The 27217-nt window shown below is 39.3% G+C and overlaps 1 protein-coding gene across 6 annotated transcripts; it reads left to right on the top strand.

The window, feature by feature from the left end:
• The first annotated feature begins 3406 nt into the window (after positions 1–3406).
• Positions 3407–26718, top strand: CA12 (carbonic anhydrase 12). Of its 6 annotated transcripts, XM_083871180.1 has the most exons (12): positions 3567–3669; positions 4518–4646; positions 5663–5683; positions 7450–7574; positions 11663–11842; positions 14776–14918; positions 15758–15853; positions 17884–17947; positions 18403–18560; positions 19657–19783; positions 24077–24161; positions 25060–26718. In XM_083871180.1, exons 2-12 carry the CDS (start codon positions 4573–4575, stop codon positions 25142–25144), a joined length of 1158 nt encoding a protein of 385 aa, XP_083727306.1. In that variant the 5' UTR covers positions 3567–3669; positions 4518–4572; the 3' UTR covers positions 25145–26718. The 6 variants fall into 6 exon arrangements, with proteins under 6 accessions (XP_083727307.1, XP_083727310.1, XP_083727308.1 ...); XM_083871182.1 differs by lacking the exon at positions 4518–4646 and having other exon boundaries at positions 3557–3669; XM_083871183.1 differs by lacking the exon at positions 11663–11842.
• The last annotated feature ends 499 nt before the right edge of the window (positions 26719–27217 follow it).

Here is a 27217-nt window from a genome sequence, read left to right as displayed (position 1 = left end):
ATAGCACCAGAACTTAAGACACATGTTGGTAATGCAGGTTCTCCTGTTCCTTTCATCATTTGTCCTTGCCACTGAAGATACTAAACAGAACACCACCTGTGCTCCTGTCCCATCAACCAACTGACCCAGAGCCCTGAAGTCTCTTTTAATTACCCCAGTGCTCCTCTTTTCAATCTCGTCACTGCCAGCCTGGAGTATCAGCAGTGGGTAATAATCATAGGGTTGAATCAGCCCACAGAGTCTCTCAGTTATAGCCTGTCCCCAAGCCCCAGGGAGGCAGCAGATCTCCCTGTGGGATGGGTCTGGTTGACATATGGGGCCCTCTGTTCCCCTCAGAAGGGAGTCACCTACTACCACTAGCCTTCTTTTGTTTTTAATGCTAGAGGTAGTAATCTGTCTGGCAGACAAAGTGTAATTTGGAAGGTCTCCAGGCAGATTATTTTCTTCTGTGTCATCTGGCTGACCCTCTGGATCTAGGGCCTCATATCTATTCTGTAGTGGCACCTGGGTAAGTGGTGGAGGTCAGGGGGAGTTTTCATTACCTACCTGAGGAGGGACCTGTTTCTACTCTACTTCATCTACTATGTCTCCTCCTCCTGCCTGATTGTGGGAGGCATGGGAGTCCTCTGACTCCTGGTGGGCTTCTCTAAAGGATGGAAGGGTGAAACTCCACCAGCCTATTTCCTTCACTTTCCCTAATAACTCCTAGTCTTTCTACTTCATTCTTAAGCTCAGCCACTAGACAGACCAGATTATTCACCTGTTCACACCACAGGCAGGAGTCTTTTGCACTGTCCCCTGGTGCTAGTGACAAGCTCAAACACTTCTTACAGGACAGATGCATCCTTCTTGGTGGGTTCTGCTTGGGTTGGTACACTTTTACTAGCTATAGCTTTTGATCATGTGGAGACCATTGCTGAAAAAAACCTCCAAACTAACCAACCAATGAAACCCCAACACAAAATAAAAAGCCCACTGGCAGGAGGATGACTGCAACCCTGCCTAGGCGAACTGCTGTGTGAGCTGCCATGCCGCACCCTCAAAGGTTTACCATGCCCTCAAAGACATGCCATGCCCTGCCCTCACATGTGACATGCTTTCAAAGACATGCCATGCCCCGGGTCACTGTGCACCCTAGAGCCTTCTTTGAATCACACTGTGAGGGCTGCAGGAAGCCCCACCCAATGCCTCAATGGCTGGCAAGAGGACCTTATTTTCTGGTTTATTACAGTTTCATCTCTGAAGTTAAACACATCAAGAAGAGGGAGTGAGTGTGGTCAGTTAAATGCTCACAGAACTAGCAAGTAAAAACTCCAAATGTACTCTCTAATGAGAAGGCCTCATCTCACCCATTTGCCTTGAACTTGTCCTGTACACTTCACACTATCACATCTTTGTGTTTGCAATACTACCTCCTTGGCAAAACACCACTAAGATTAGGGGACAGTGCAAGTTAAAGACTGATAAACCCACACTGCAGAATTTTACCTTGACCTTTCATACTCGGGATGCAAATCTACTACTTCTTATCAGCCCCGCCAGTCCATGAAAATGCTGCTGATGGCACCAGAACTTAGCCTTAGACTGGTGCAGAAATAAAAATCGACTGCTAGCAACCTACAATTTCTTAAAGACAAAATAAAATGCAATCCCTATGTGGTTTGTGTGGAATGCAGGTAACTGTGTCAGAGGTTTTTTTCACCCATGGCTTATATTTTGGAAGTGAAGAGCTTTCTCTCTGTCTGGTCTTAAATGCACAAGCACTGCCTGGAGCTCCTCTCATAGATGTGAAGCCAAAATGTCTTCTGCTATAGCAGGAACTGAGGGAGGAGAGTTACAGAGTGTGAAAAGGCCAAAGTGGTCTGAGGGAGATTCTAAGAATTAGAGCATACTTCACCATGGTGAATATTTCAAGAACACTGGCATGAAGGAAGGAGATAAGAAAACACAGTTTGACAGATAGCTCAGTCCATACCCACCTACACAACACAGTCTTTTTGTATAGCAGGTAATTTTCAGCTCTTGATACCAACCTTAGCACCTTGTCAGACAGGCTGCCAGCTATGTGAAGGCTGATGACAAAACCACTTATTCTACAGAAACCTAAAACAGTGTTTCTAAATTTCCATCATGTTAGGAAGGTCCTGCATGTAGTAACAGCTGTGTGCTGATAGCTCTCATGCTGAGCACACACAGCCTGCCTTTTGTACCAATATGGTAGACAGTGTCCCTCTGCTTTGGACAATGGCACTTGCAAAGTCATGTTAAAAACATTTTGTCTATAGCTTACACCCTCTTTCTCTTGATTACATCTGTCTGAACCAAAACAATCAGCATTACAATCTAGGTTTACAAAATGCTAAGGAGAAGTATGAGAGGAAGTATTCTCAACCACAGCTGCTTTCTAAAAGGCTACAGGACATTAATTAGTTGCTGCTGCTCCCTGCAGTCTAAGTAAAGGTACTTAGACTGGGAGGACTGGGCTACATATGAACAGCAGCAATAGACCATGCTGTACAGCCTTGCCTCGGATCTAGGCAGAAGTGAGACATGCTCCAGTCAACTTTCCTTTCTCCTTATCAAATCGTAAATGGTAGGAAAAAAAAAGCACATCTAATAACATTGAGCAATTACACAGTAGCTGATAAATAAAGATGTTGAAAATAAAGTTTGACCAATCAATACTAATACATGATAAAGCTGTTACTGATAATGTAGCAAGCAGTTAATAACAATTATAAATAATAATGTACTCAAATAAAACCAATAGTCTCTTCAATCCCACCTTCTGCTCCTCAGCTATCCTCACTTTAAGAGCTTATTCCTCAATCACTGACAGAAGAGGACATTAACTTATACCTTGTGCTCCTCTTTACACCTCTCCATAATGTCCTGAATAATATTGGATTCTGGGACTGTTGCTTCATGAATCTTTTCAGTCCTCCTTACTTCACGTGTCCTCCTGGTTCCAAGAGCCTTCAGATCAAAAAAAATCTGTTCCTGAGAAGTTGGATGGTTTTCATGGGAAGTGTCCATGGTCCCCTTGAGTTATTACCAAACCCACACAGAGCCTCACTTTTCCTCCCTTCCCTCCTGTCCTCACAGTGGGCCACTATACTACATGTGACTGATCCAAAAAGAGGAGCTGAGGGAGACTCTATGAAACAGGCTAGAAAAACTCTATTGTGGTATGGCCCATAGCAGTACAGCTTTTTTAAGCATTTTTGTCTCTAAAATAATTTCTCAAGTTTTGTGTTTAAATTCCCTCTCTAAGTGCTGGAGTCTGCCTTGTGAGGACCTCACTAAAACTGAGGTAGTGAAGGATATGATCAGTTTTCTGAGGGTGTTGTGACATAAAGGCAGATCTGATTACATCATTTGTTCGGGGTTGAGTCTCAGGAGCTTTATAAAAAGCAGTCCCAACGGCAAAGAGAGAGAAAAGGGGAGAGGGAAGGCAATAACTCATTAGCAGAAGCTCTGTATATGTGCATTCTGCTATTTGCCACATGTCTACAAGGAAATTTCTTCAGTGCAAAGAAATCTGTGAACTGCTGGAATATTACAAGTCTTTCCTTGAGATGTCAGCCAAGAGCTTCAGTATAGTCACAGTAGCTACTGTGCTTATTTTCTTCCTAAAGATACAACTCTCAATGCAAGCGCCGTTGAATGGTAAAGTCTTTCAGCTTTCTATTTTATTGTCTCTTTTACCTTAGGGCAGCTATTTATGCAGAAAATGGCATCCTTTCATTATTACTATTCAATATCATGTTCAAAATTGTGTATTGTTGCAGTCTGCCATTGTTGAAACTAATATTTATATTTCTCAGGATAGGTATTCTGACATATACAGGGAAGAGAAATGTGTCCTCTGATTTAGAAGGCATTACAGACTTCTTGCATGCTCAGTATACTTTGCTTTGTGATCTTTTTATTTCTCATAAAATGAAGCAGAGACTGGCCCTTTAAGAGTTAGTGGAAGCATCACACCTTTCCCTTTGCCTGTTTATTTTTAAACCAGAGAGAAAAAAAGTAACCCCTGTAAAACAGCCCATACACTAGAGGTCATTCTCTTATATTGAAACAAGACTAGTTTCAGGAGGTTGGCACTCCTCACTCTCTTTTTAGGAGTCAGTGTTCATCTATTCAAACTGATTATAATAAATGTTCATTTTTTAAAACTAATTATAATCTACCCAGTGTTATGATAGCATATGAGGGGAATTGTAAAGTTTTGTGTGAGAGCACTTAGTCAACACGTATATTCATGGGACAAAAATCCAGGAGGTTCAAATATAATCCAGAGCTGTTGGTTCCTGTTGGACAAGCATTTTACCAAGTTTTTTGCATTGAGCAGCAAAAGGTGTGGAATTCAAACTTTTAAGGTCATCTTATTTTGTGCATATGTCCTATGAAAAATGCCTATATTCTGTAGCAGAATATCCCACCTGAAGGACAGAGGTTTCTAGAGCTTGATGCTTTCCAGAACAACAGAATAAATAAAGCTTAATGCTTTTCAGGTGCTTTCTGTGACCATACAAAAGGTTTGGAATTGAAAGGATGTGTTGAAAAGATATGATACATCCTGAAGGGAATTCTGGAGAGTGCCTGTCTCAGGAACCTAGTACCAAGAAGTGGCAAGAGCTAGGGTACGTGCCTGTCTCAGACATCTTTCCAAGTAGATTATCACACCTACAACCATTCACAGCTCTCAAGTGACACTGGAAATGTATTTTTTCCCTGACTGTTAATCAGTGAAACAGGTATACTGGTGTACCCAGAGCAGATACACTGGCTCTAGGAACCTCCTCTGCCACGCATGGGCATGTAACTTTGTCACTGATCAATACTTATCCTAACAGGAGCAAAGAGTTGGGAGAGTGTTCACAGTCACAGAGCCATTGAATGTTCATTTCTAGTTGTGAATCCTCCAATTTGACACTGTGTGACAATCTGCCTGACTCTCATTTCGTTATCAGGCAGAATAAAAGCAACCTTGCTCAGGGAGGACCAGGAAAACATTATTTAAAAAAGCATTTAATAAGTCAAGACATTTCCAAAACCATGCAGAGATACTGTCCCAAGTTCAGTCCCTTAAGCAGTGGATAAGTATTGATCATTTGAACACTCACTCACCCTCCCTGGGATTCTCTGAGTTATATGGGTTCATGTGTCATACTCCTTTTTTTCAAAGTCCATCTATTCATTTCTGTCCATCGCTTCTCAGTGTAGCAATCCACTGATATTTGTCAAACTCCTCAACAAGGCATAGGAGGGCTCATTGTAGTTACATTCCACTTATATTCCTTAGCTTCCTAACCAGAGAAAAATCCCAGGGGTAGACCTACAGACAAAGTTGGTGGACATTACAATTAAAAAAAAAAAATGTACTGAGAGCAGTCTGGCCCCAAGATTTAAGTGCCTACAAGAAATTCACCACTATGGACAGGATCACAGGGATAATTATAGTTACAATTTGAGTGAGAAAGGTTCATAGTGTCAATAAGTTTGAAAGTGTCTACATTTTGCTATGTTTTGCTCAACAGCTGGGACTAGAAAGACAAAAGTATTGCAACAGTCAATACATGGGTTTAAGTAGCAATTTGTTTCTTTACAGAGTAAAATCAATTTCAAATACACTAATATTTCCTCTGTCTTTAAACAGGGTCCAAATGGTCTTATATTGGTAAGTACTAATTAAGACATACAAAGTTATAGCTGTCTTCTGTACTTTAAGAACAACCTGCCAAATGTATTCTGGTCACAATCCTTACCCAGGTTTGAATCTGGTCAATTTTCTTGAAATCTGTTATTCATGCATCAGGCTTCATATCTAGGTGACTGAGAATCAGTTACTGAATTCTAAATTTCCTTGTCAAATGACAGGAGTTTCAGCAGACTAAAACTGGCCCTCCAACTGCAGAGGGTCCCCAAAGCCCTCTGTTTCCCCAGCAGTCACAGGCCAGCAGCACATTCCAGTCTAGTTCTGCGAAGAGCATTCTATCCCTACCCGCATGAGTCTTCAGAGTTCAGCAAGTCACCTGTATTCTGGAGGCTCAGGTCCCTGAAGATCCCCACAGTGACAAAGCAGAATAAATCATCTTTAGGAAAGCATTGTTAATTTGTAACTAATCATTTTAGTCATCTACTAATTCAGAAGGACCTGGTGCCTGCTCAGGAAAAAAAATAATCCAGCATTTTTCTATTAATTTATCAAATCCTTTAGCCAGGTATTTCCTCATTCAGAGTAGCATTTTACATGCCAAATATCCACACAGAAGTAGGCAGTCTGGAGAATCTCAGAAAAAAAATGTTTGTTCTTAAACTTTTGGTGCTGCTCCAAGAAAACACAAAAAAACCTCTGAGACTGAACTTGCTGCTAGGAACTCCTCCCTCTGCTCTAGTTCACCTGACTCACTTCACATAAGCAGAAGGAGAACTGTCAGCTGCATGTCTGTCTGCCAATGTCCATACATAGACTTCACATTCCCAGAAGGAAAAAAGCTTGGCACAGCTTTAATAAAAGTCTGGGCTTCCCACTTTGATAGCAGCCATCAGATAAATTTAACCCTGCTGGATAATAAGGAAAACAAGACTTTTTTACTACCACGAAAGCAGAAGTTTTGCCCTCCTTCCCAGTGTAAATTGTTTAAATTAGTTACTTCTCCCTTCCTAGGAACTTGGGTACTACTAGTGTTGATTTCAAAGTGTGTTATTCTCAGTGTCCAGCTTCATCAATTCCCGTTAAGCCCTTCCATACTGCAGCTGATTTCTACATTCTAAATGTATGGAGGATAGAGAGAAGGTTCACAAAACAGATTATGTTTTTCTTTCAGCTACTGATTCCAAAACCTATCTAGAAAAACATATAAAAGCAAATATATAAAAGCAACTTCAAATGCAACTGAACTTATACAGAATAGAACAGAAAAGCAGAGGTAGAGCATGGATCCCCACAAAGAAAAACAGCTATTAGAGAGACTCTGCTGAGCCAGGGAAGAGCATCTCCATACTCTTCTACAATCCTGGTTCCTTATGGCATTCTAAATCTTCCGCTGTTTACCTTTGCCCCTGAAACACCTTGCAGTGCCTCTCACTGAAATTAAGTCAAGAGGAATGGAAAGTAAATCAAGCCATTATAACCACAGTGCACACTGATATCAAGATGAGGGTCAAGGTACAAGATTAAGGATGGAGGAGAAATCTGAGTGGTCATTTTCAGAGATTTCTAGTTGTTGAGTATTTTACAATATGTAAAACTGAACATTGATGCAGTGTTAGTACCTCAGGCCATTGTGGTAAAGCGAGATGACACCACATGTGATCAGGCCTTATCTATTCAGCACAGGCTTTCCAAAGAAATGTGAGTTTGCCTTGATTATAACCAAAACTACAGCATTAGATACATAAAATATAAAGGCTAAACCTCTCCTATGATTGCTTCTTCCTCAGCCAAACTGCAGCAATGCTATTTGTTCTCCCTGTTTTCACTACCCTTGTACATGACCCAAGAAAAAGTGCCTGGAAGAAACACCACAGAGCAGTGAGGCCTAAGCTCTCCACCCTTGGTGACACAGGTTTGCTTTGTATTCTCTGATTCTCTGGGTCGCTCCACCTTCTGTAAGATGGACAAAGTAGATCGAGCGTATCATAAGGAAAGTGTTTTCAGTTAAAGAACTAAAAGAGTGGTTCCAATGCCCCACAGCTCAGGACAGCATGTGCAGGCAGTTTTTGGCAATGCTGCTCTGTGGCTATGAGGTGCCGGCTGATGTCTTCTGCCCCAGAAAAAAACTGGTATAATTGGATGTTAGGCTTTAATTCTTTGGATTCTGGCTCTGTTTCTGTAGTTTAAGTGGGCTGGAATGAAATCAGAGAACCAGAATGATCCCTCCAGAGTGGACAAGCAGCTACAATGGAGAAAACTAGCTTTGCAGACAAGTTTAAGGTAATAGTGCTAACAGAAATACTAACGTGCTTTAGCAGTAATAGTGCAAACAGAATTATTAATATACTTTAGCATGTGAAGAGACAACTTCATCCTGCAATGCAGACACAAGAACTGTTGGTAGCAGATATCTAGCTAATTGTAATTGAAAAATCTTTTATTCTGCTGTTGCCTAATACTGCAGTGAGGTGCTGAGAACCTTCCATTTCCCCTTCAGAAACGCCAGCTTTAGTGGGCACACTAGAACATGCCCCAGAATTCTCATAGAGCACTTGAATGCTGTAACAGTGACAGCTACAGCCCTTCTGAATTCCTCTATCTCACAAGCTTCCCTCTGGACACATGTATGGAAGATACACACATATTGTTTCTGTGTGCATAGAATGGTATTACTGAGCACTAAGCAAAATGGAAACCACATGGCCATGTCACCATGGCAGGGAGCCTAGACTCAGCCTTCACCACTACTTTAGCCCTGGGCAAACAGCAGCTTTACAGCTTCCAGCTGGCTGAAAACAGGGCAAAGTCCTCCTCCTGGCTGCAAAGAATACCACAGGCATTCCCTGTATTACTGACCCAGTGCATTTTACTACATTACTTTACTTCAGATCAAGAGAACTTGCACAGACTGTGAGAAGCTGGAGCAACATGAATATTGGTCAACAGTCTGTTGGTACTAATGGTGTCTCACAGGGCTGTTTTATCCTTGTTTTAAATAGGCCAATGTATGCATCCTGGGAGGAGATATCACTGTTCATGAAGGAACATCTGCACTGCGTTGCCCAGCAGCACCAGTGCTGTAGGGCTGGCTGGAAAGCACAAAGCAGTCAAAGGAGATGGTATGATGGGCATTTGCAGCCTTGGTGCTGAGGATGTTTTGCTCAACTCATTGGGCATTGGGCAGCCAGACACTCCTGAGAATTATTCCTGCTTTATTTACAGACATCTTTTATGAAAAAGCTGTGAGGACGCAGTCAGGCTCAGGGATACTTTCAGTGTGGTCAGGGAACATGGTCCTGCACATTTGCGTCAAGCAAAGCAGTCCACAAGCTGGATTTGAGCAGCTGGAGTTTGCACTCCCTAGGGCAAGGAGTGTTCTTGGCAGCACTGGGAGCAGTGGTAGCAGGAACAGTCCTACTTCCATTGACACCAGCAGCTCCCTACCTTAACATGCTCACTCCAACAGCTGAATTATAGTGTTTAGGGGGTAGAACAGGCCCATGGCACGAGTGCTCTGCTAACACAGGCCTGGTGGGATCCTCATAGCAGCAAACACTTCTGAAATGCCCAGGCCACAAATGTGTCACACAAAAAAGAAATTAACTTAGAAGATAATTTTGCAGTACTTCTCATTTTAGTATCTTATGGGACGTGTAGCACACGCCAATCTTACATGCACATGCTGTTCTTTATTTAGTGGTGATCAGACAAAGCCTTTGTAAACACAATGTGATTTCTACTGAATTTATCTGAGTGTACTGGCACAGAAAAAGGAAAATCTGGTTCACAATCAATCATTCATTTTCAGTAGACCTAGCTGAGAAATGCCTTCCAGTTGTGTGGCTTATCTACCTTGGAAATCTCAATTTCACATGCAAAACTAAGCTTCAGTGAGCTCGGCTCTTTGAGACAGGAGGTTTGAGGCACTGAAAGTAGAAAGACTACATGACAAAAGACAGAATTTCTGTAAAAACTGGGTTCGTACCAAAAAAGAAACCTTGTTTGGTTCTGTTGGGTTTTTTAAATTGAGCAAGAATGAGAAACAAGCAAAATGTTTGTAGCTTAAAGGCCTGTGAGTGGACTTGCAGATTTATGTCAAAAAAAGGATAAATGCTAGTAAAGGTCAAGGTACATAAAGACTGTGACAACTGCATCATCTTATAGAAAAGACAAGTTTTCCTTCTGAACTGGCAACAAAGGTGTGAAGTTCTCATATTCTGTTGCCAACTCTTCCAGACATTCATGTGACCCAAAAACAGTACCGAAAAAATGATTAGTAATTCATTACTCCCTGGCTGGGATTAGACTTCTATTTTATACACCAGTCACCTATTTAATTATCAGGTTTCCAAAGCTATGATTGGTAATATATCAAAATCTTCTTGAAAACTCACTACCTTATCAAACCTTTTTAAATTATTGAAGTCTTTTTACAATAAAGGTGTCTCACCAATTTTCTGACATTGCTGTAATCTTAGTTCCTTGTAAAGTGTTAAATTTCAGTGTCATTGTCTTGCATGGCAAGTTTGAACCTAAGAAACTGTCATTTCTTGGTATATCCTAATGCATATTTTCTTGAGAAATATTCTTCAGTATGTATTTCATAGTATGGAATTTATGCTCTTCTGGATGTATTTGTTATTTGCCAAAAATAGGGAGAGGAGAGGTTTCCATAATGTCAACATAAGATTTATTCATTTTTTATAAGAATTGCAGCAACTTTAAGGTAGTATCACAAAGATATAAGAAGAAAGAAAAGGATATGATTGTCAGTGAACTGGAGTCAAAAATTTAAGTCACAGCAACAGTAAAGCCTGTTTATACTGAAAAGCACTCATTCAGTCTGAGTATCCACAATGTCACCTGCTAACCTGTCTTGAATAATCTAAACAGCTTTACCAAGAAAGTAAGTCCGTCTTTATGCACCAGAATTGATCTTGTTGATTCTGTCACATGCACTATGTTTAAGCCAGATTCACTCCCACTATCCATTTACTTGGCAATTGTCTTTCATGCAAATAAAATGATTAATTTCCTTCAGAAAATATCTGAACTTGCTTTGCCACTGATGACCTGATCTTCAAAGAGGTAATATTATAGTTCTGTAAAAGAAGCCTTCTAGTCAAAGACTCAAGGGACTTGATCTACGTAGTTTAAGAGAAGTGAGAAACTATATCCTCTGTATTACAAGTACTTCAATGAGGAACAAAAATATGGGAACAGCAGGCTCACAGTGAAAAGCAAGCTGCCAAGGAGAATAATTATCCATTGGGCAATAATGAAGTATCTTTTATCAGCAATGCTTAAAGGAAGAGTAGATGTTTATTCCCTTCTGAAAGAAATGGCCTCATGGAAGTAGAAATTGATCCAGGGAGGCCCAGTGTCCTCTGTTATACAGATCAGGCTGGGTGATCCCTAAGGACCTTCCTGCTTTGGAAACAATCATGATGAATGTTCAAAGACAAGGAGAAACACGAGTTGCAACTACCTCTTCTGGTATCTAAATCCAGATAATCTCATCTTACAGTTTGCAAACAGCTACTAGCTGTTAATGTGTAATTAAATCAAAGGCAAAATTAAATTTTTCTTGATGTTATCTATTCTTTGCAGATCTTACCACAGGCAAAAGGCTGTGATGGAAAAAAGTTTCACCAGAGTTTGAGCAAATTACCAAAACACCTTCCATTTTTGCAAGTTAGCTTTTCACTGTGGGTTATGCAATCCTGTTAGATAGTTTGTACTATCAGACAGTTTGTACAGTAAGGAAAAGTCTGAGGGTCTGATATAATCAGACATGTCTCTAGGTCACATCACCCTCAGAAAAGTGATCATATCCTTCATTACCTCTGTTTTAGCTAGGTCCTTTTAAAAAAAAAAAAAAGTCTAAAAAATCTAGAAAAAGCTTCTTTTCCAAATTTTGTGTGAAGGATGACACAGGAGAATTTCTATGTTAATTGCATAATAAAGGTTTGACAAATGTTGCTCTGTTAATTCACACAGGTCCTGATGGAGAGAAGGCCTGGCCAAAGAAATACCCATTTTGTGGAGGAGTATTCCAATCACCAATTGATTTCCACAAAGATATTCTCCAGTATGATTCTAATCTCTTGCCTTTAGAATTCATAGGCTATAATGTACCCTCCACTGACCAGTTTACACTGATCAATAATGGCCATTCAGGTAAGGGAGCTCACAGACAGTAAGGAATGGTAAAAAAAAAGAGTTGCAGGAACTCAGTGTTTTTTTACTTCATGGGTGGACTACTTTGATTATTAGATGAAATTAAGCTGCTAATCCGATAAGAAAGCTTTCACATCAGGATACCTACATCTACAGAACAGGCTAGAGAAACCTGGGAATGTACTAAGTACAATGGATCCCCAGTACGCCAAATTTTAAATAAAGAAAATTAAAATAAACTCTAAGCATGTCAGAATTAATGCCCAAGGTTTTATTACTTTGGTTGTGGTGCACTGAAACACAATCAGACTTTGTGATTCTGCTAAAAAGAGTTTAACTGATAACATATGAGCAGTGGGTCTCTTCCATTCCTTAAACCAGCTCAACTGAGTAACATGGGGGCATGGGAAAGAGGAAAAAAAATGTAGGAGCACCATTCTGTTCTTTTGACTTGAGATAGAAACTTCTTTATTGTAAAGTAAGATAGACAGTGATAGGTAAAATGACAGAAAAATAATTAGAAACAGAAATTAGAAATTAGAAATAGTGTACAAACAGGCCTTCCCCAAAATAGCACTAAATTAGTGTCACTACCATAAAGGCAGAGATGATGCTGCCTCATAAAGGTCTCCTATAAAGGTCATAAAGGTCTCCTATAATGATACAATACACAATACCAGTGAGTCAGGCCCACCATTTTTCATTTCCTTCCTAAAACACTTGAAGACATAGTAATAACAATTATAAAACCCTCCTTCTTTGTATCCTCCTTTATTGCATAAGTATATAAAAAAACCCTCCATCATAAAATGGTCTCTAGTCTCACATGCTTGGTTATGAGTTGACCAACATGCAAAAGTCTCTTTTTTTTATCGATCTTTCAGTGAAGTTGACCTACTCAACTGAGCATCATAAGCCTATTCTTCAGTAAGGGCCAACCTCTTGGGACAGATTCCTTGTTTTCCTCTTGATCAATTTCTCCTCTAAAACCACATTGCTTTAGACTACAAATGGCTGGAACATCCTTTCCTTGTGAGTCTTTTTTTCCTAAAGTCCTTCTTGGTCCTGAGTGAAAGACTGGACTGTCACAGATGAGTGCGCTGGGCTGATGTAAGTGACAGGCAATAGGTAGAGAAGGAAATACTGTCTTTGTGTACTTGAAGGGTGCCAGAGTGCAGAAGGGGCCAAAAGAACAGCACTGAGAGCCTGTTCCTTCCAAAACAGTCACACAGTTAAAAAAAAATTCCTTGGAGAACCTAAGTCACTACCACTGTCAGATCTCACCCCTAAAAGATGAAGTTTTATTATTTCCTAAAGAAAGCTGAGACAAAAATATAACCATCTCAAGAAAATGGGAATTAATTTCCAAGGTCAGTGCCCTCCTAGAAAGCAGTAGAGATGCATCCTACTCTAGAAACCTCACTTAGATACAAATTAATTTACCTCTGAGTTACAAAAAATTAGCCTTCGTTGGACTGATCATTATACCATCTGCTGCTACCTTCTCTTTCAGCTATAGGAAACCAGGAGAATGCTTAGTATTGTGCTGTCAAGTAATTTCTATATATAATTGATGTTCTTCACCAGCCAGCTCATCCAGACACACTTATTTCAGCTAGAATGAAAACAGTAGAGCTCAAAAAACCCTCTTCAGTAAAAGCCAAAAAATACTTAGGGTCACAGCTGTTACTTCACTATGGTTTTGAGCCTTGTTTCCCCTAAAAAACATGTCCAGGACAGTCCAGAAACAAACAATATTCATTCTGGAAAATAGTACAAATAAATTGCAAAGAAATCGATCTTGACATAAGCCATTGCTTTATGAAGTACCAAATGCTCCAAGTGAACAACTGAGAAGTTTATGCTGGGTTGAGAATTCCTACTGTAATTTCTACACCAAAAAACCTTCAACAAGCCAGCCTGCCTTCCCCACAAGAGAGCCTTAGTGAGCCAAAGGGAGGGTTATGCATACAAAAGTCTCCCTCCAGCATGTCAAGAGTGGAAATGGTCATTCTTTGCCCGAGCTCCTCTACCCTTAAAGTCCGGCCCTGGATAGCTGTGGACCTTGAGGGGGGAGCTGGGCTAGGACGAAGATAAGAGACAAAAGGCGCTCTTATCCCTCGTGGGAAACAGTCCCACAGGTTTAATGTAGAACTAACACCTTAAGATGCAGGAGGAAAAAGAGGGAGTGACCCCCCTGTTTGGGGAGTTTTAAGCCCTAGAGGAGAAGGCGGGGGGGGGGGGGGGGGGGAGAGGGGGGGAGGGGGGCGTCTGTTTACCAATGGGGGCTGACCCAAGGGGAGGGGAGAGATAGAGGGTATCAGGTACCTGGGAAGGTGTGACCAAGAAACACCCAGTGCAAAAACGAACTAACTACTTAGTGCAATACAACAATTCTTCAGGCCTGGGATTATCTTGCTGCTTGACATCATTGTTTTGGGTCTTGGGAGCAGCAAGGAAAGGGGGGAGTTTATTTGGTTTTGTTATGTTCCCCTAAAAGAAGATTAGGAGGCAGCAGAGTTCAATATAACAGAAGATATAAATTACCATGAGAAATATTAATTTATTACGCCATTTTCAATCACTATAAGAGGACTGAAAGAAGGTACATAAGCCTAAGTTTTGCTTTGGCATATCTCTGAGATAAATTTGCATTCTTCAGAGAGAAGAAAGATTTCCACTAGCAAAAATTGTCACATTCAATTAATGTATTTAGGAAAATAGAAATGGGTATGTTCTAAATCCTGATGTACCAAGGAAGGCTTAAAGAGAACAGAAGTATTTATCTCCTACACAGACTGAGATGGATTTGAATTAAGAATCTGCTTTTTTCATGCTCTCCATATAATATTCTTAGAGATGGTATTTTTATTTGACCTGTTCTTGAGCTCTGTGGTATCATTTGTTCCTATCTGGTTTTGGTCTGCTTACAGTGAAAATGTATCTGTCACCTGCTATGTCCATCAGAAACCTTCCATTTGAATACACTGCATCTCAACTTCACCTGCATTGGGGAAACCGAAACAAGTCTGAAGGCTCTGAGCACACCATCAGTGGGAAGCATTTTGCAGCAGAGGTAAGGCAGGCCAGATCAGGGAAAGAAGCAAAGAAGGTTGGGCAGGTCCCATTATTTCAAAGTGGGATCTGTCTCTTGGGTAAATGACTGTAAAAGACTGTAAGGTTTTAAGGTTCTTGACACAAGCCAAGTATTTATGATTTGGGGATATACTAAAAAAATGGGTTGTGCACCACAAAAAAAAGATGGATTCAATTATGCTAAGTCAAGGAGCTGGAATTTAGATTCTAAACTCAGAACTGGCATCAGGTCACTTGAGGTTACTTTTAGTTGGATGACACTGCTGCTCTGTTTACCTTTACTCACCTTCTATACAGTGATGAACTGTTTATCTTTTCTAATTTCTAAATTATGAATTTGGGGATAGATTTTGATAAGCAGTACCAATCAGATATTTACCTCAAAATTATTAAAAAAAATAGTCAGAATAATTTGCTTGCATAACACCACTTTAGGAATCCATTTCTTCTCTAGTTATATTTAACAGTGGGATTTGCATTCCAAATATTGGAGTGCTAAGGTGTTATTTTTTCAGAAAAATTTACTAGTGCTCCAGTCAAGATGCTTTGAAGCTGAAGTCATGAATCCTTGTTCTCCCCTCATTATGAGGGGGTGTGTGGGCTGTGTGTAACTCAGCTACAGCAAGGCTGTAAGTCCCAGGACCTTCTGCCTTTCTCTAAAAAAATATCTTACTGCTGCACCCAGAAATCACTGAAGCACCCTCCTCCATTGTCTTATCCTGAGGTGGCTGCATGGTCCTTTTTAACTGTGAATTAACTGAAGCATAAATGTGAGTATGACCCAGGTGTTATTGTAACAAAGAATCACCTCCTTTGTAGCTGCATATTGTACATTACAACTCTGAGAAATACCCAGATATAACAGCAGCAATGGACAAAGCAGATGGACTGGCTGTTTTGGCTGTTCTCCTTGAGGTAGGATGCAGAATTTTTTTTTCCTGTTTGTTTAGAACATGCTTTCAATCATTCAGTTATGAGAGACCTTTAATGTACAAAATTACCTACATTATTTAACAATACAGTAGCTGAATAAAGGTTCTTCTTTTCCTCTTTCACAAAACAAAAACAAACAAGCAAACAAACCCAACAAACCAAAAAGGGTTAGATTCTAGCAGCACATACCAAACCAGGAGCAAATATTACAAAAACAGGAATTCTGAGTATTTCCTCATGTCTTTTAGTAAATTAACTTCAGCTATGTTAAATCCATTTTTGCATTCATTTACAAACTAATGACTGGTAGTGTTTATCAAACAAGAGGCAACAGTGAATTTCAAGCTCATTTACTCAAAGCTGCCTAGTGTAGCATGAAAAAGTTTGAACATATTAGAGAGGCACAGTCAAGCACAACCGAGCCTTTGACCACTGTATGTAATTAGGATTTAACCACAGTCTTCTCTCTGCTAACTTCCCAGATTCTTTGAATCATAGATTACAGAAAACGAGTACATTCAGTGACATGTTAAAATGTCAGGACAGCTTTGCAATTTTCCTCTCTTAAGTCCCACATATGAAGAAAATATAAATCTTGAACAAAAAGAAAAAAATTAGTAGCTTGTACATATATAATTCTTCTTTTTCTTGAGGATTAAAACTCTTCAATAAGGTAACTGTAAAGATAATTTTAAATGGGAGGATTTTCTGCAGCATAACAAATTGAACCCACAAGTTTCCATGTTTCTATCAAAAAGTAAAATGTTCCCATTAGCAAACAAAGCTCTCATCAATATTACCCAAGCCCACTTCCTAGCATCTCTAAGGTTCTGATAGCAATTTTGTGTTAAATTTCAGTTCATTTGGAAGTTGTGAAAAGTGTCAGAGTATTGTATATTATGCTAGGGAATGATACTGGGATTATGGTTATTTCTAAGCAATGGTGTGACAGCTGCAGCTGGTCTGAAGCTGCACAGATAAATTTGGCCATAACCAAACCCAACTTGACTAGCCTAGCTCATTAAAGAGTAGAAGTAAATGAGTCCCTGGGTATGATAATGATAGGTTGGATTTGAACTCAAACAGGGGATCCCAGCCAATCCCAGTCAATGCTGAATGCAGACATATCATTGGCCAGGGAGCTGGGTGGTGCTGAGACCTTGACCAATCAGGTGTTCAAGCATGGGAATTTTGAACCCCTTATAAAGGAGGGCAACGATCAATAAATTTTGGCTGTTGTTGCATGACCTTTGGTGTGTTCAGTCATGTGCCTGTCTCCAAAACTATGACCCTATTGTAACACAATAGTGTTTGAAAATCAAATTAGTGAACAATGGAGATTAGGTCTTGGAAATCCTTTTGGACAGCTGGTGGCTGTTACAGTTAATGTAAAGACACCAGCTTATTATGTCTTGTTGTCAAAGGAGTTGCTAAGCACCAGCTCTGAAGAATTCATAAAAAAGGCATTTATTATTAGACTGAAAAGCTGCTGGTAGCAGTTGAAAAACAGTCTCGTGTGATAGATGAGTTATAGCCTTTGCCAGGTAGTTGAATTGTGGCCTTGTGGTACTCCACAGTGTCATTCTTTACCTCCCTGGACTGTTAGGAGCAGCAGATTAAAAATGTTTGTGGGTGGAAAAGTGTGGCTTTGACTGGAAACCTGAGGATGATCTGAGAAACCTGGCAGTTGAGAACTTCTGCCTGCAATGCTCTCAGAGGAAAGGGCCTCTCTTCATTTGCACAGCACTCTGAGCAGGCAAGGGCAATAGGGTCAGTGCACACAAAAGGTCTGTGCTGCAGTTGTAAAGGCAGCAATACAACAGAGCAGATCTAATAGCCCTGGAGCAGGAATATTATCATGGCTCTAAGAACAGAGGGAATGTTTTCAGCTATAAAATACTTACGCCAGTCCAATAGATGAATATCTGGATGGTGGAGGCACTTGCCTTAGAAGCACAGACCCATATTCAGACCGGTGATTTGCACAGCTGTTGATAATGTGATCATTGCAGATTGGACCCTTCAACCCATCCTATGAAAAGATCTTCAGGCACTTCTGGAGTGTGAAATACAAGGGTGAGTGGCTAAGTCAGATTGAGAATGGCTGAGAGTATCAGATGTCACTCTGAGAGGGATTGAACTGGCTGAAAAAACAGTCCAGAGATCCCAGGTAAATCTGTAACAAACTGTGAAAGGCTTCCAAATGCAGTGCATTCCTGGGAAGAGCCTATGGCTAGCATGCCCCCTATGATTCTGACTGGGCCTTATTTCTTCCATATGGTGTTTTTTAGTTAATATGGCCACAGTTTATCTTAGAGGACACTGATTTGTGTCTCAGACAAGAATAGTACATATGAAACTTAAAAATCTGTAGTCCTTATTAAACTGGGGTCATCTCTACTCAAAGGTATTTTTCTTATCCTAGCAATATGAGACTGAAAATATCCTACTTACCAAAAAGCAAATTCACTTCACTGATACACTACATGTGTAGTCATGATGCAATATTTAACATGAACCCCCCTTTTTAGATCAGAAGGTTCTGGTCCCTGGTTTTAATATTCAAGAACTGCTTCCTGACAGACTGGATGAGTATTATCGCTACAAAGGATCCCTGACAACTCCTCCCTGCTACCCAAGCGTTCTCTGGACAGTTTTCCGAAAGCCCGTTAAAATTTCTCAAGAGCAGGCAAGTTTTAACAGAACACATTTCTTTGACTGGTGTCTGTTAAAGAACAATAAATACACATTCTCATTTCCTGGATTTCTCTTACGTTCCTGTAAAACTGAAAGGTGAACCATTGCTAAAATCCTTTAAGTGGGAAGAGTAGCACAGAACTGACACAAATCAATATCCCATTCTATTTGTTGTTAGCACATTCTCAGTTGAACAGAACAAAGGATAGACAGCTGCACAGCAATTGGTGCAGTATCAGCTTGAAAAAATCCCAGTCAAGTGAGATGAATTTTGATTTTCATTATGTACTTATTCCCTGCTCTAATTCTTTCCATGAGTTACCTGCAGATTGTCTTTGGGCTCCATGTGTGAAAATTATTCACCAAGTATTTTAGTGCTACTTTGATCCTGATGGACACGGGTGGGTTGGAAAGTTTCTAAAAGCTTGTATTATTTATCCATCATGAATTCCCTAACTTTTCTCCCAACTTACTTTTTTGTGCTCATCTAATTAACTTCTTTTGCTCATAGGTGGGCACTTACCTAGAGTATAAACACACAATCACTATCTTCTGATTTACCTAATTATAGACATCAGGAGAAATATTTATATCAATATTATAATATTATTATTATTTCCTCGTTGAAAATGCACTCTCAACTTTGTCCTTCCTTTCAGACCATGTCTCTTCCAAAATAGAATTCTTTCAAAAAATAGCCTTTAATACTACTTAGGAGTTAGACTGTGCCAAGAAGACCATGCTGGAAAAGTCTACCATCCCTCCCATCCGGTTTTCCTGGCAGAGGCAGATAATCTGATAGTAAGCAGTAGTTTTATCAGGATGTAAACAAAATACAGGTATGAACTTGGAGAAGTCACACTGTTAACACATTATTTTGTATTTGGGTTCACAGGCCACATGAGACTTAGTTATTACTTAATGTATCTCCTCCCCTTTGACTACACTTCTTTTTTTTTTTTTTTTTTTTTTTTTTTTTTTTTTTTTTTTTTTTTTTTTTTTTTTTTTTCCCCAAACACTCCCAGCAATCACATGCTGGCACTGCTTTCTCTGTATTCTGGGAGCTGAACAGGTGCTTCCCTTTATAGTTACTGGCACTGGAAACAGCCATGTACTGCACAGAGAGTGATGACCCAGAACCCCTGGAAATGGTAGATAACTTCAGAAACGTTCAGGAATTCCATGAAAGACTGGTTTTTATCTCCTTCCATGAAGGTGAGTTGTATGAATGCTTCTGTGCAAAGAAACAATTCACAGTGATCTGTGTAAACGTGAAGAATTGGAGTGGCAGTCCTGCTGCACTGTGCCACTACAAAAGCACAGCTATCACCTTTCCCTGCAGTTCACTTTGTTGCCTTTTCTTCTCATATTGCATTGGTGCATGGGCAACTGTACAAGAATTAACTATTCCCAGGGTAGGTAATTTTTTTTACCACAGAGGATATCAGGCAAGCCCTGCAACCCTTCTGATCAAAGGCAAGGAGATAAAAGAAAGAAGATACAGTTGGTCTTGTCATGCTTGGCGGAAGTATTTGCTGTCACTGTAAATACTAAACAGCTCCAGACCTGAGCTCTTTCAACCAGCGTAAGTGTTTAAGATGGCCTTGTCTCATCAGTGACATTTACTGGTTCTCAGCAAGGTCAGGCTTGATCTTATGCAGACCACACATTTAAAGGAAGTCACAACTTTGGCTTTCAGGGGCACTGTTTTGGGGAAATTACACAGAATCAGAAGAGGTCCTTGAGGAATTCAAATTTGGCAAATAAATATAATTCATAACACTGGATTTTCTGATTCAGTGTTACGAATTAAAAAAACCCAAACAAACCAACACCATTTTATGAGGAAGAACTGATTCAAAAGCTTAACTCTTCAGTGTTACACAATGACAACACAAAAGTTTGGTGGGTGGCTTTGCACAGAAGTCTGCATCTGTGGTGAGAAGCTGAGCTGTACCCCACAGAAAGGCCTTTGAGTACACTGTGCGAAATGTATTGTTCCAACTTTTGTTGTCTTGCAAACATGTAGTCTTAAGGATCTGTGAAGCTGGCATGTACAATCAAGGCAGATGAATCTACGCAAGGCACTACACTATTTGAAATTGAGAGTAAAAGATTTCTAAAAGAAAAAGCAGATTTCACCAAAAAGATTAGCCAAGCAGTAAACTTTCAAATTAATAAAATGCGTTAGCATATAATTTCAACTGCCATTTTCTTCACTGTTTAGACGAAAGAGCAGAAAACACAGGAGTTGTTTCTTTTGGACACTCACATAACAGAAACAGTTCCCTGCAGGGACACTGCAGTAACTGTTCTTGCCATTCCCCTCTGTGGAGAGAGCCTTTCATAACATATCTCTTCTAATAGAAAGCTATGAAGGAGAAAAGGGAAAATTACACATCAGCCAAAAACAAATCCTGGGCAAAACATCTCTGAAATCAGAGATTATTTAGATTTGTTGTCAAAAGTTGGCTGATCTCTTAAAATGAGATTTACACTAGAAGTTCTCTTGTTGTTAGAGTCTAAACATAATACCTAAGAAGATTACAAGTTTACCAAATTATCAACAGTCCTTAACATCTCTGATTAATATACAAACTGACACTAATTGCACAAACAATACATTAAGCAAATGAAAAGATGACTGAATAGTAAAAGAGGGAAAGAACTAGAGTATGCCAGCCTTTTTTCTGCTTTTATGGATTGGCCAACCAGAAGAATGTCCCCTGTGTCATTCTTATATGATCACAAAGAGGTTAAAACTTCCTTCTCCAACCTCTCGTCTCAAACACTGGCTGCTGACCAGAGAGCAGAATGGCTATTTTAATACTTCTTCAGATCTCTGTTCAAGGCAGATTGTGTGCAATGATTTCAACCATTTCAACCAATCCCTGCACAAACAATCTACTATAGCAATGCCACTGCAGAAACACTTCCTGAAAGCACCAGAAGTTCCCGAGTGAGCAGCTCCCTTGTGATTGCAGCAGGTTCACCAAGGAATCCTAGTGATTCACCTTCTACATTTTCTACCCTCATCCTCTACCTGGTGGGCTTGGCAAGTGTATGTTGTCAATTCCTAACCACAACTATGAGCCATTGATCTGCTGAGTCTGAGTGGTCAGTCAGAAATGAGAAATGCAGTTTTTCATCTGTTTCTTAAGCTGACCTTTCAGCACCTGACTATATTCTCTCTATATATCACACTCAGTACTTAATAGTAGAAGATAGAGAATTACAACGCACAATCCCAATAACTGACACTCTGACACTATACTTTTCATCAAGGAATCTCCAAACACTTCACAGAAATAGTGTAAGCATTATTATTTCCATTTATGGAGAAAATTTAACCCAGATGTGACTTTCTCAAAATTATTGCTGTGAACCAGAGCCAAACCAAATAATAACATTTGATTCTCCCTCTGCTAAGCCCCATTATTGCCTCCCACACGGAGATGACACCAGCCATAAAAGCATTTTCAATGCATGTTTAAAGCTGGCATGATTCGGCAGAGTTAAACTGTAGAAGTTATTGCCCATCCTGCTGTTCACACCCCCGAACCAGTCTCTATGGCTATGAAAGACATTGCTTTCAGTGCTACTTTAACAGAAACCCCATTCAGTCTAAGTACATTTAATTACAAAAGCTCATTGACTCTGTCAGTGAACCGTAGAAGAAGTGTTCAAGCCATTTCAAAAAGGCTATTCATTCCCCCTGTAATCTCACATTCCACTTACTGCACAAAAGGTCCCTTACAGGTGCGGCCCCTCACCTTAAAGGGCAAAAAAAGGAAAGAAAAAAAAAAAAAAAAAAAAAGAAAAAGAGGAAAAAAAGGGTCCTGTCAAAGTCCAGTGAAGTACACTTGGGTGCTGCAAGTGCCCAACCTGCTGCAGTCAGCTGCACCGCAAATAGGAACACAGCACACATATTAAGAACAGAGAGGCCACACACAGAGTCAAGGATTGGGCCAGGCAACCTCTGAAATGTGTAAAAAGAAATCCTGTTTTGCACACCTAGGCCCCTACTAAGCAGGTTTTCAGAGCAACTTTTCTGTCTTATCGTTGACAAGCCTGAGAGCTGCCACCTTCACTTGAGCACAGACACAAGATAGGGCCGCTAGCCTGTGTTTTTTATCAAAATTGAAAATGACTGAGGTGTTCAGTCATCCACATTTTTCATGCCAGTAATGAGTATCTAAATTCGTGCTCATTATTTCAAAAGAATCACATTTCAAAAAGCTTCTAATTTTTAAGGATTACACAGCAAAACTCACACGTGTTTATAATATATTTTGTCTATCAGTAATTTATTCCAATTACATCACCTTCACATGCATGCAGCTGGAATTTGCTATGATGTTCACACCACCCACTGCCCACAAATTAAACAGGAACTCGTGTCGAGTTTTGATTAGGGTACCACGCTGAAATACTATCTAACTAAATTTCCTAAGAAGACCCTCTCGTCAGACAGAAATGCCCCCTAGCCTTCCTCTTCAAACTATAAGTTCTTTTTCTACAGTTATCTCCTTGGTGTTATATTTTTGTGTCCATTTGACACACCTTTACTATAACAAAACTCAGCTTTTGTAAAACAGCTTTTCTTCAATGCCATGGATAGTGAGCTTCTTCCATGCAGCTGGACTTCAAATTAATGGGTCAAATGTGGTTGAACTCCATATTTTACATTTGTGTTTTATCAACAGCTGATTTAATAGGAGAAAATATTTAGATGGAATACATGAAACCCATCAGTTTGACTCTGAAAGAGCTCTGATGTTGCTTAGAGAGAAACTATTATTTGATAAAATACAAAAAACCCAATATGTAAATTAAGAAAATGCAGTTAAGAAAAGGGAACTCACCTCCAGGATCTTTGTGAAGGCCAAAATAAATTAAAAATACTTCGAAAATCTTGCCAAAAATGTACATTAAACTCACTAACAAATATAGCATTATGATAATCCTTAAATCTTTATTCAAACAAGAGATCACTATTTGTTGTACTAATATCATGAATAATTTTTGCTTTCTTTAATGCCTTTAAGCAATGTTCTCTACAGTAAAGCATATTCAGCTGATGAAGAACATCACATTCAGTGATGTCCTCTTTGAGAAAACAAAAGGCATTGAATTTAACATCCTTGATTGCCTGGGTTTAATTCTTTGGGTTTGCTTATGATGTCTAATTTATTATAGCATAAAAATCATACTCCTGCTATGACCTGCTCTGCCAGTGCCTCCACACTGGCTTTGTGACTTCAGCATGTGTCTCATGTCACAGCATTGTGAACTGTGGATCCAGCTGTGGGACTGGGACATTCCAGGGAGCATCTGTGGAAAGTTACCCGTAGTTACCGAAAGTTATTCGTAGTCACAAAGTGGTGTGACCAGGCTATAGAAAGGTTGCAGATGGAGAATGCAAACTTTATGACAAGACCAGAGAATCTCCTTCACCAGTCAAGGCAATGATATTAACAGTTGTGCATGTTTTCCCTCTTTTCCTAGGTTTAGTGGTTTCTATTTTGATAGCCTGCATTCTTGGAGTTCTCATCATTCTTGCAGTAACCTTCTGGCTACTGAAGAAGAAAGGGTAAGATGTCTGGCTATAACATCACAAAAAACTTCAAATCATATTTTTCCTCTGATGCAGAGAAGTGCTTGTATGTCCAAAACTTTACACTTTTTTTATACTGGTAAGGTCTGATCTTTTATAATATATGATCTCTTCCTACAAAAACTCCTTTGTTTTTATAACTGTAGACATTATTTCCCCTGTGTGATATTAGGCTGGGTCAATAACAGACTTACCCAGTTTTTCTATTTCTCAAATGCCATTTGTTCTTTTTGTTGTCGTCGTTGTTGTTGTTGTGTTTGTTTGTTTTTTGTTTTGTTTTGTTTTGGTTTGGTTTCTTGGGTGGTTTTTTTGTGAGTTTTTTTATTTTTTTGGTTTGGTTTGGTTTGGTTTTTTGGGTTTTGTTTGGTTTTGGTTTTTTGGTGTGTTTTTTTGTTTGTTTGTTTGTTTGGGAGGGGTTTTTTTGGTTGGTTGGTTGGTTTTGGTTTTGTTTTGTTTTGTTTTTGCTAGCACTGCTGCTCCTAATTGCTTTTTGGATCCTTCCATTTTTTCCTGGAAGAGTAAGTGAAACAAGGAGAATGGAATTTTAGGAAAACTTCTCCCAAAGGTCGCAGCATTTTAGAGGAAGAAATATATACTGCCAAAAGATCATTAAGCCACTGTTTGCTAACAAAGATAAATCCTGGAAAAAAATTCTAAGATTACAAATTTTCCTACTGCCTGATTCCCTTTGCATTCAGCATTGACGTTGCATACAAAACGTGTTCTGAAATATTTGAAACTATGAGCTACTGTGACATTTGCACCAGTACAGAGAAAAATAATCTCATACATGCATAATGGACAACTTTAAGTAACTAACTGTGCTTTTCTTTCATTGGCATGACAATTATTTAATATATTTGTTTTATTTTAGCTGCAAAAAGGGAGGTGAGGACAACAGAGGAGTCATCTACAAACCAGGCATGTACAAGGAGGAGGAAGACATCTCCAAAATGTAATGCCCTACTCTGTCACAAAACCCCCTTTTCATTCATAACACTGATTTATTTTGGATTGGTGAAACATATCTCTTGTCCTTGGTTAATGATAAGCCTCAAGAGAGTTCTAAAAGCACATACCAGCCAAAAGTTTTCTGTAGCCCTTGTTCTCTTGTTTTCCGGAGAGATATGATCAGTGAATCCCCCTGAGCTGAATTCCTTGTCACATTCTTTTCATGTCTGCTGCTCACTGAGTCTGGGTGTTTTAATTGATTTTACAGTTAATCCTAAATTCCAGTTTTATGGTTTGTTTAGCACAGGTTTTCCCACCTGAAACCTGGTATTCAAACCTGAAGACACTCATCATGCTACAAACACTCTTCCCTGCTAAAACAAGGTATTGGTTTTAGCAGCATGAATATAAATAAAATAAAGGGCAAACTCTATTTGACATCAGTATTTGAACTGGGTTGTTCAGCAGATACAGTTTTGAAAAGCATAGGATATGATGTGACTGTAATCACCAATGGAATTGTAATATTAGAGGAAGAGACAAGTGTAAACTCAATGAAAGCCACATGGATTATTATTGGGGTTCAAGCCCAGGAACTCAGAGTTGAGAAAATACTACTGTTAGAGAAACAGCTCACTTTCCAGCTATTAAACAGCCTCACAAATCTGTTAAGGAAGTCAGCCTCTCACTGTCACAGGAATTAGAGAAGAAGATCATCTTATTATCCTGCTCCTATTTATAGTGTGTATGTGAGGTGAAGATAATGTAGTTGCTGCTGCTTTTAAGCAGACTTGCCATTTAACCACAAAATCCTGATAGATTTTACAGTATATATTACAGCTGCAATTACACAGACTTTTTTCTGATTTAGTTCTCTTAGTAATCTAATTCCTAGAAAGAAATCTAAATTATCTTTTCAGACCTCATAAGCATTTTTGGAAGTGAGAAGAATAAACCTGATTCTACTGCAGACAATGTGGAATGTCATTGACTTCAGGAAGAAAAGGGTGTTTCCAGCCTACCCCAATGCATTCCTCTTAAATCTGATAGAATTCCTCTTAAATCTGACATCTACAGTGCAGATATGGAATGTACTTCAGTATGCACACAGGAGGTGACAGACCACAGGATTTTATCTAAAATAATTTCAGGTCTGAATGCTGCTAAACAGTACTGGGGAAATTTCAGTCTGAACTTCATACCCTAGATCCCTTCTATATTCAATTGCAGCACCACCATGTCTGTGATTTTAAAGAAATAAACTCTTATCCTATGTGTTTTCTCCTTTCAAGGTGACAGATTCAGACTGTTCAAGCATAGAGTGCTTTAGATTCTTCCTTTTCCATCCCCAAGAAAACTGTGTGATGTCAAAAGCAGGCTTTTGAAAGCAAGGAGAAATAACTTATTAATACTAACTGTACATGAAATTTAGGAGCATAATTTTATGACTGAGTACACCGCATATCCCAGCATTTTTATCCCACATAAACAAGCAAAATAAAGATCATCTTGTTGAAAAATTTGAAATTACTTAAAAAGCAGCATTTATGTGCTACAGGGAAAATAACTTACTCTTTGAATAAAGGTGTTTAAAGAAAATGGTGTAGTAAATTTTTTCCTGTTTCTTTGGTTTCTCTTGTTTCTTCTAGAAAAGTAACATTTTACGTTGTATTTCAATCTTTACCTCAGCTGATTAGAAACATCCATCAATCACTCTCTTTTGCATGTAGCATCCTTAAAAGCTGTAAAAAGAAGCATAAAAACCTCAGCCAAGCACTACATGCTTACTGTTAGAGTACCAGCAAACATATTATACATATTACAGATTGGGCAGAAAATGTCTTCTTCAGAATTGTTCCCTAAGCAAAAGAGCAAACTGAAGAGGAATTCACACAAATAATTTTCCTGCTACTCCCACTTGTAACACTCTCTAATTACATAGAGGCCTTCTATAAAAATCCCTGCTGCCTTTGAAAATGCAAGCATATGGTAATCATTGTTTTTCTTTAATATTGTATTATCAGTTTGCACTGCCAGTGATGCCTAAGCTGAAAGAATCTAAGCCCATATGTTTTCTGGTC

Source organism: Zosterops lateralis (assembly GCF_965231275.1).
Source record: "Zosterops lateralis genome assembly, chromosome: 13".
Taxonomy (NCBI): domain Eukaryota; kingdom Metazoa; phylum Chordata; class Aves; order Passeriformes; family Zosteropidae; genus Zosterops; species Zosterops lateralis.
This window is presented reverse-complemented; position numbering and strand designations above follow the sequence as displayed.

Coding starts and splice junctions, on each gene's coding strand:
- CA12 (XM_083871180.1), top strand. CDS start 4,573: ATGATACATCCTGAAGGGAATTCTGGAGAGTGCCTGTCTCAGGAACCT. Junction 5,684..7,449: donor GTCCAAATGGTCTTATATTG/GTAAGTACTAAT, acceptor CTTCTTCCTCAG/CCAAACTGCAGCAATGCTAT. Junction 18,561..19,656: donor TTAAAATTTCTCAAGAGCAG/GCAAGTTTTAAC, acceptor TTCCCTTTATAG/TTACTGGCACTGGAAACAGC.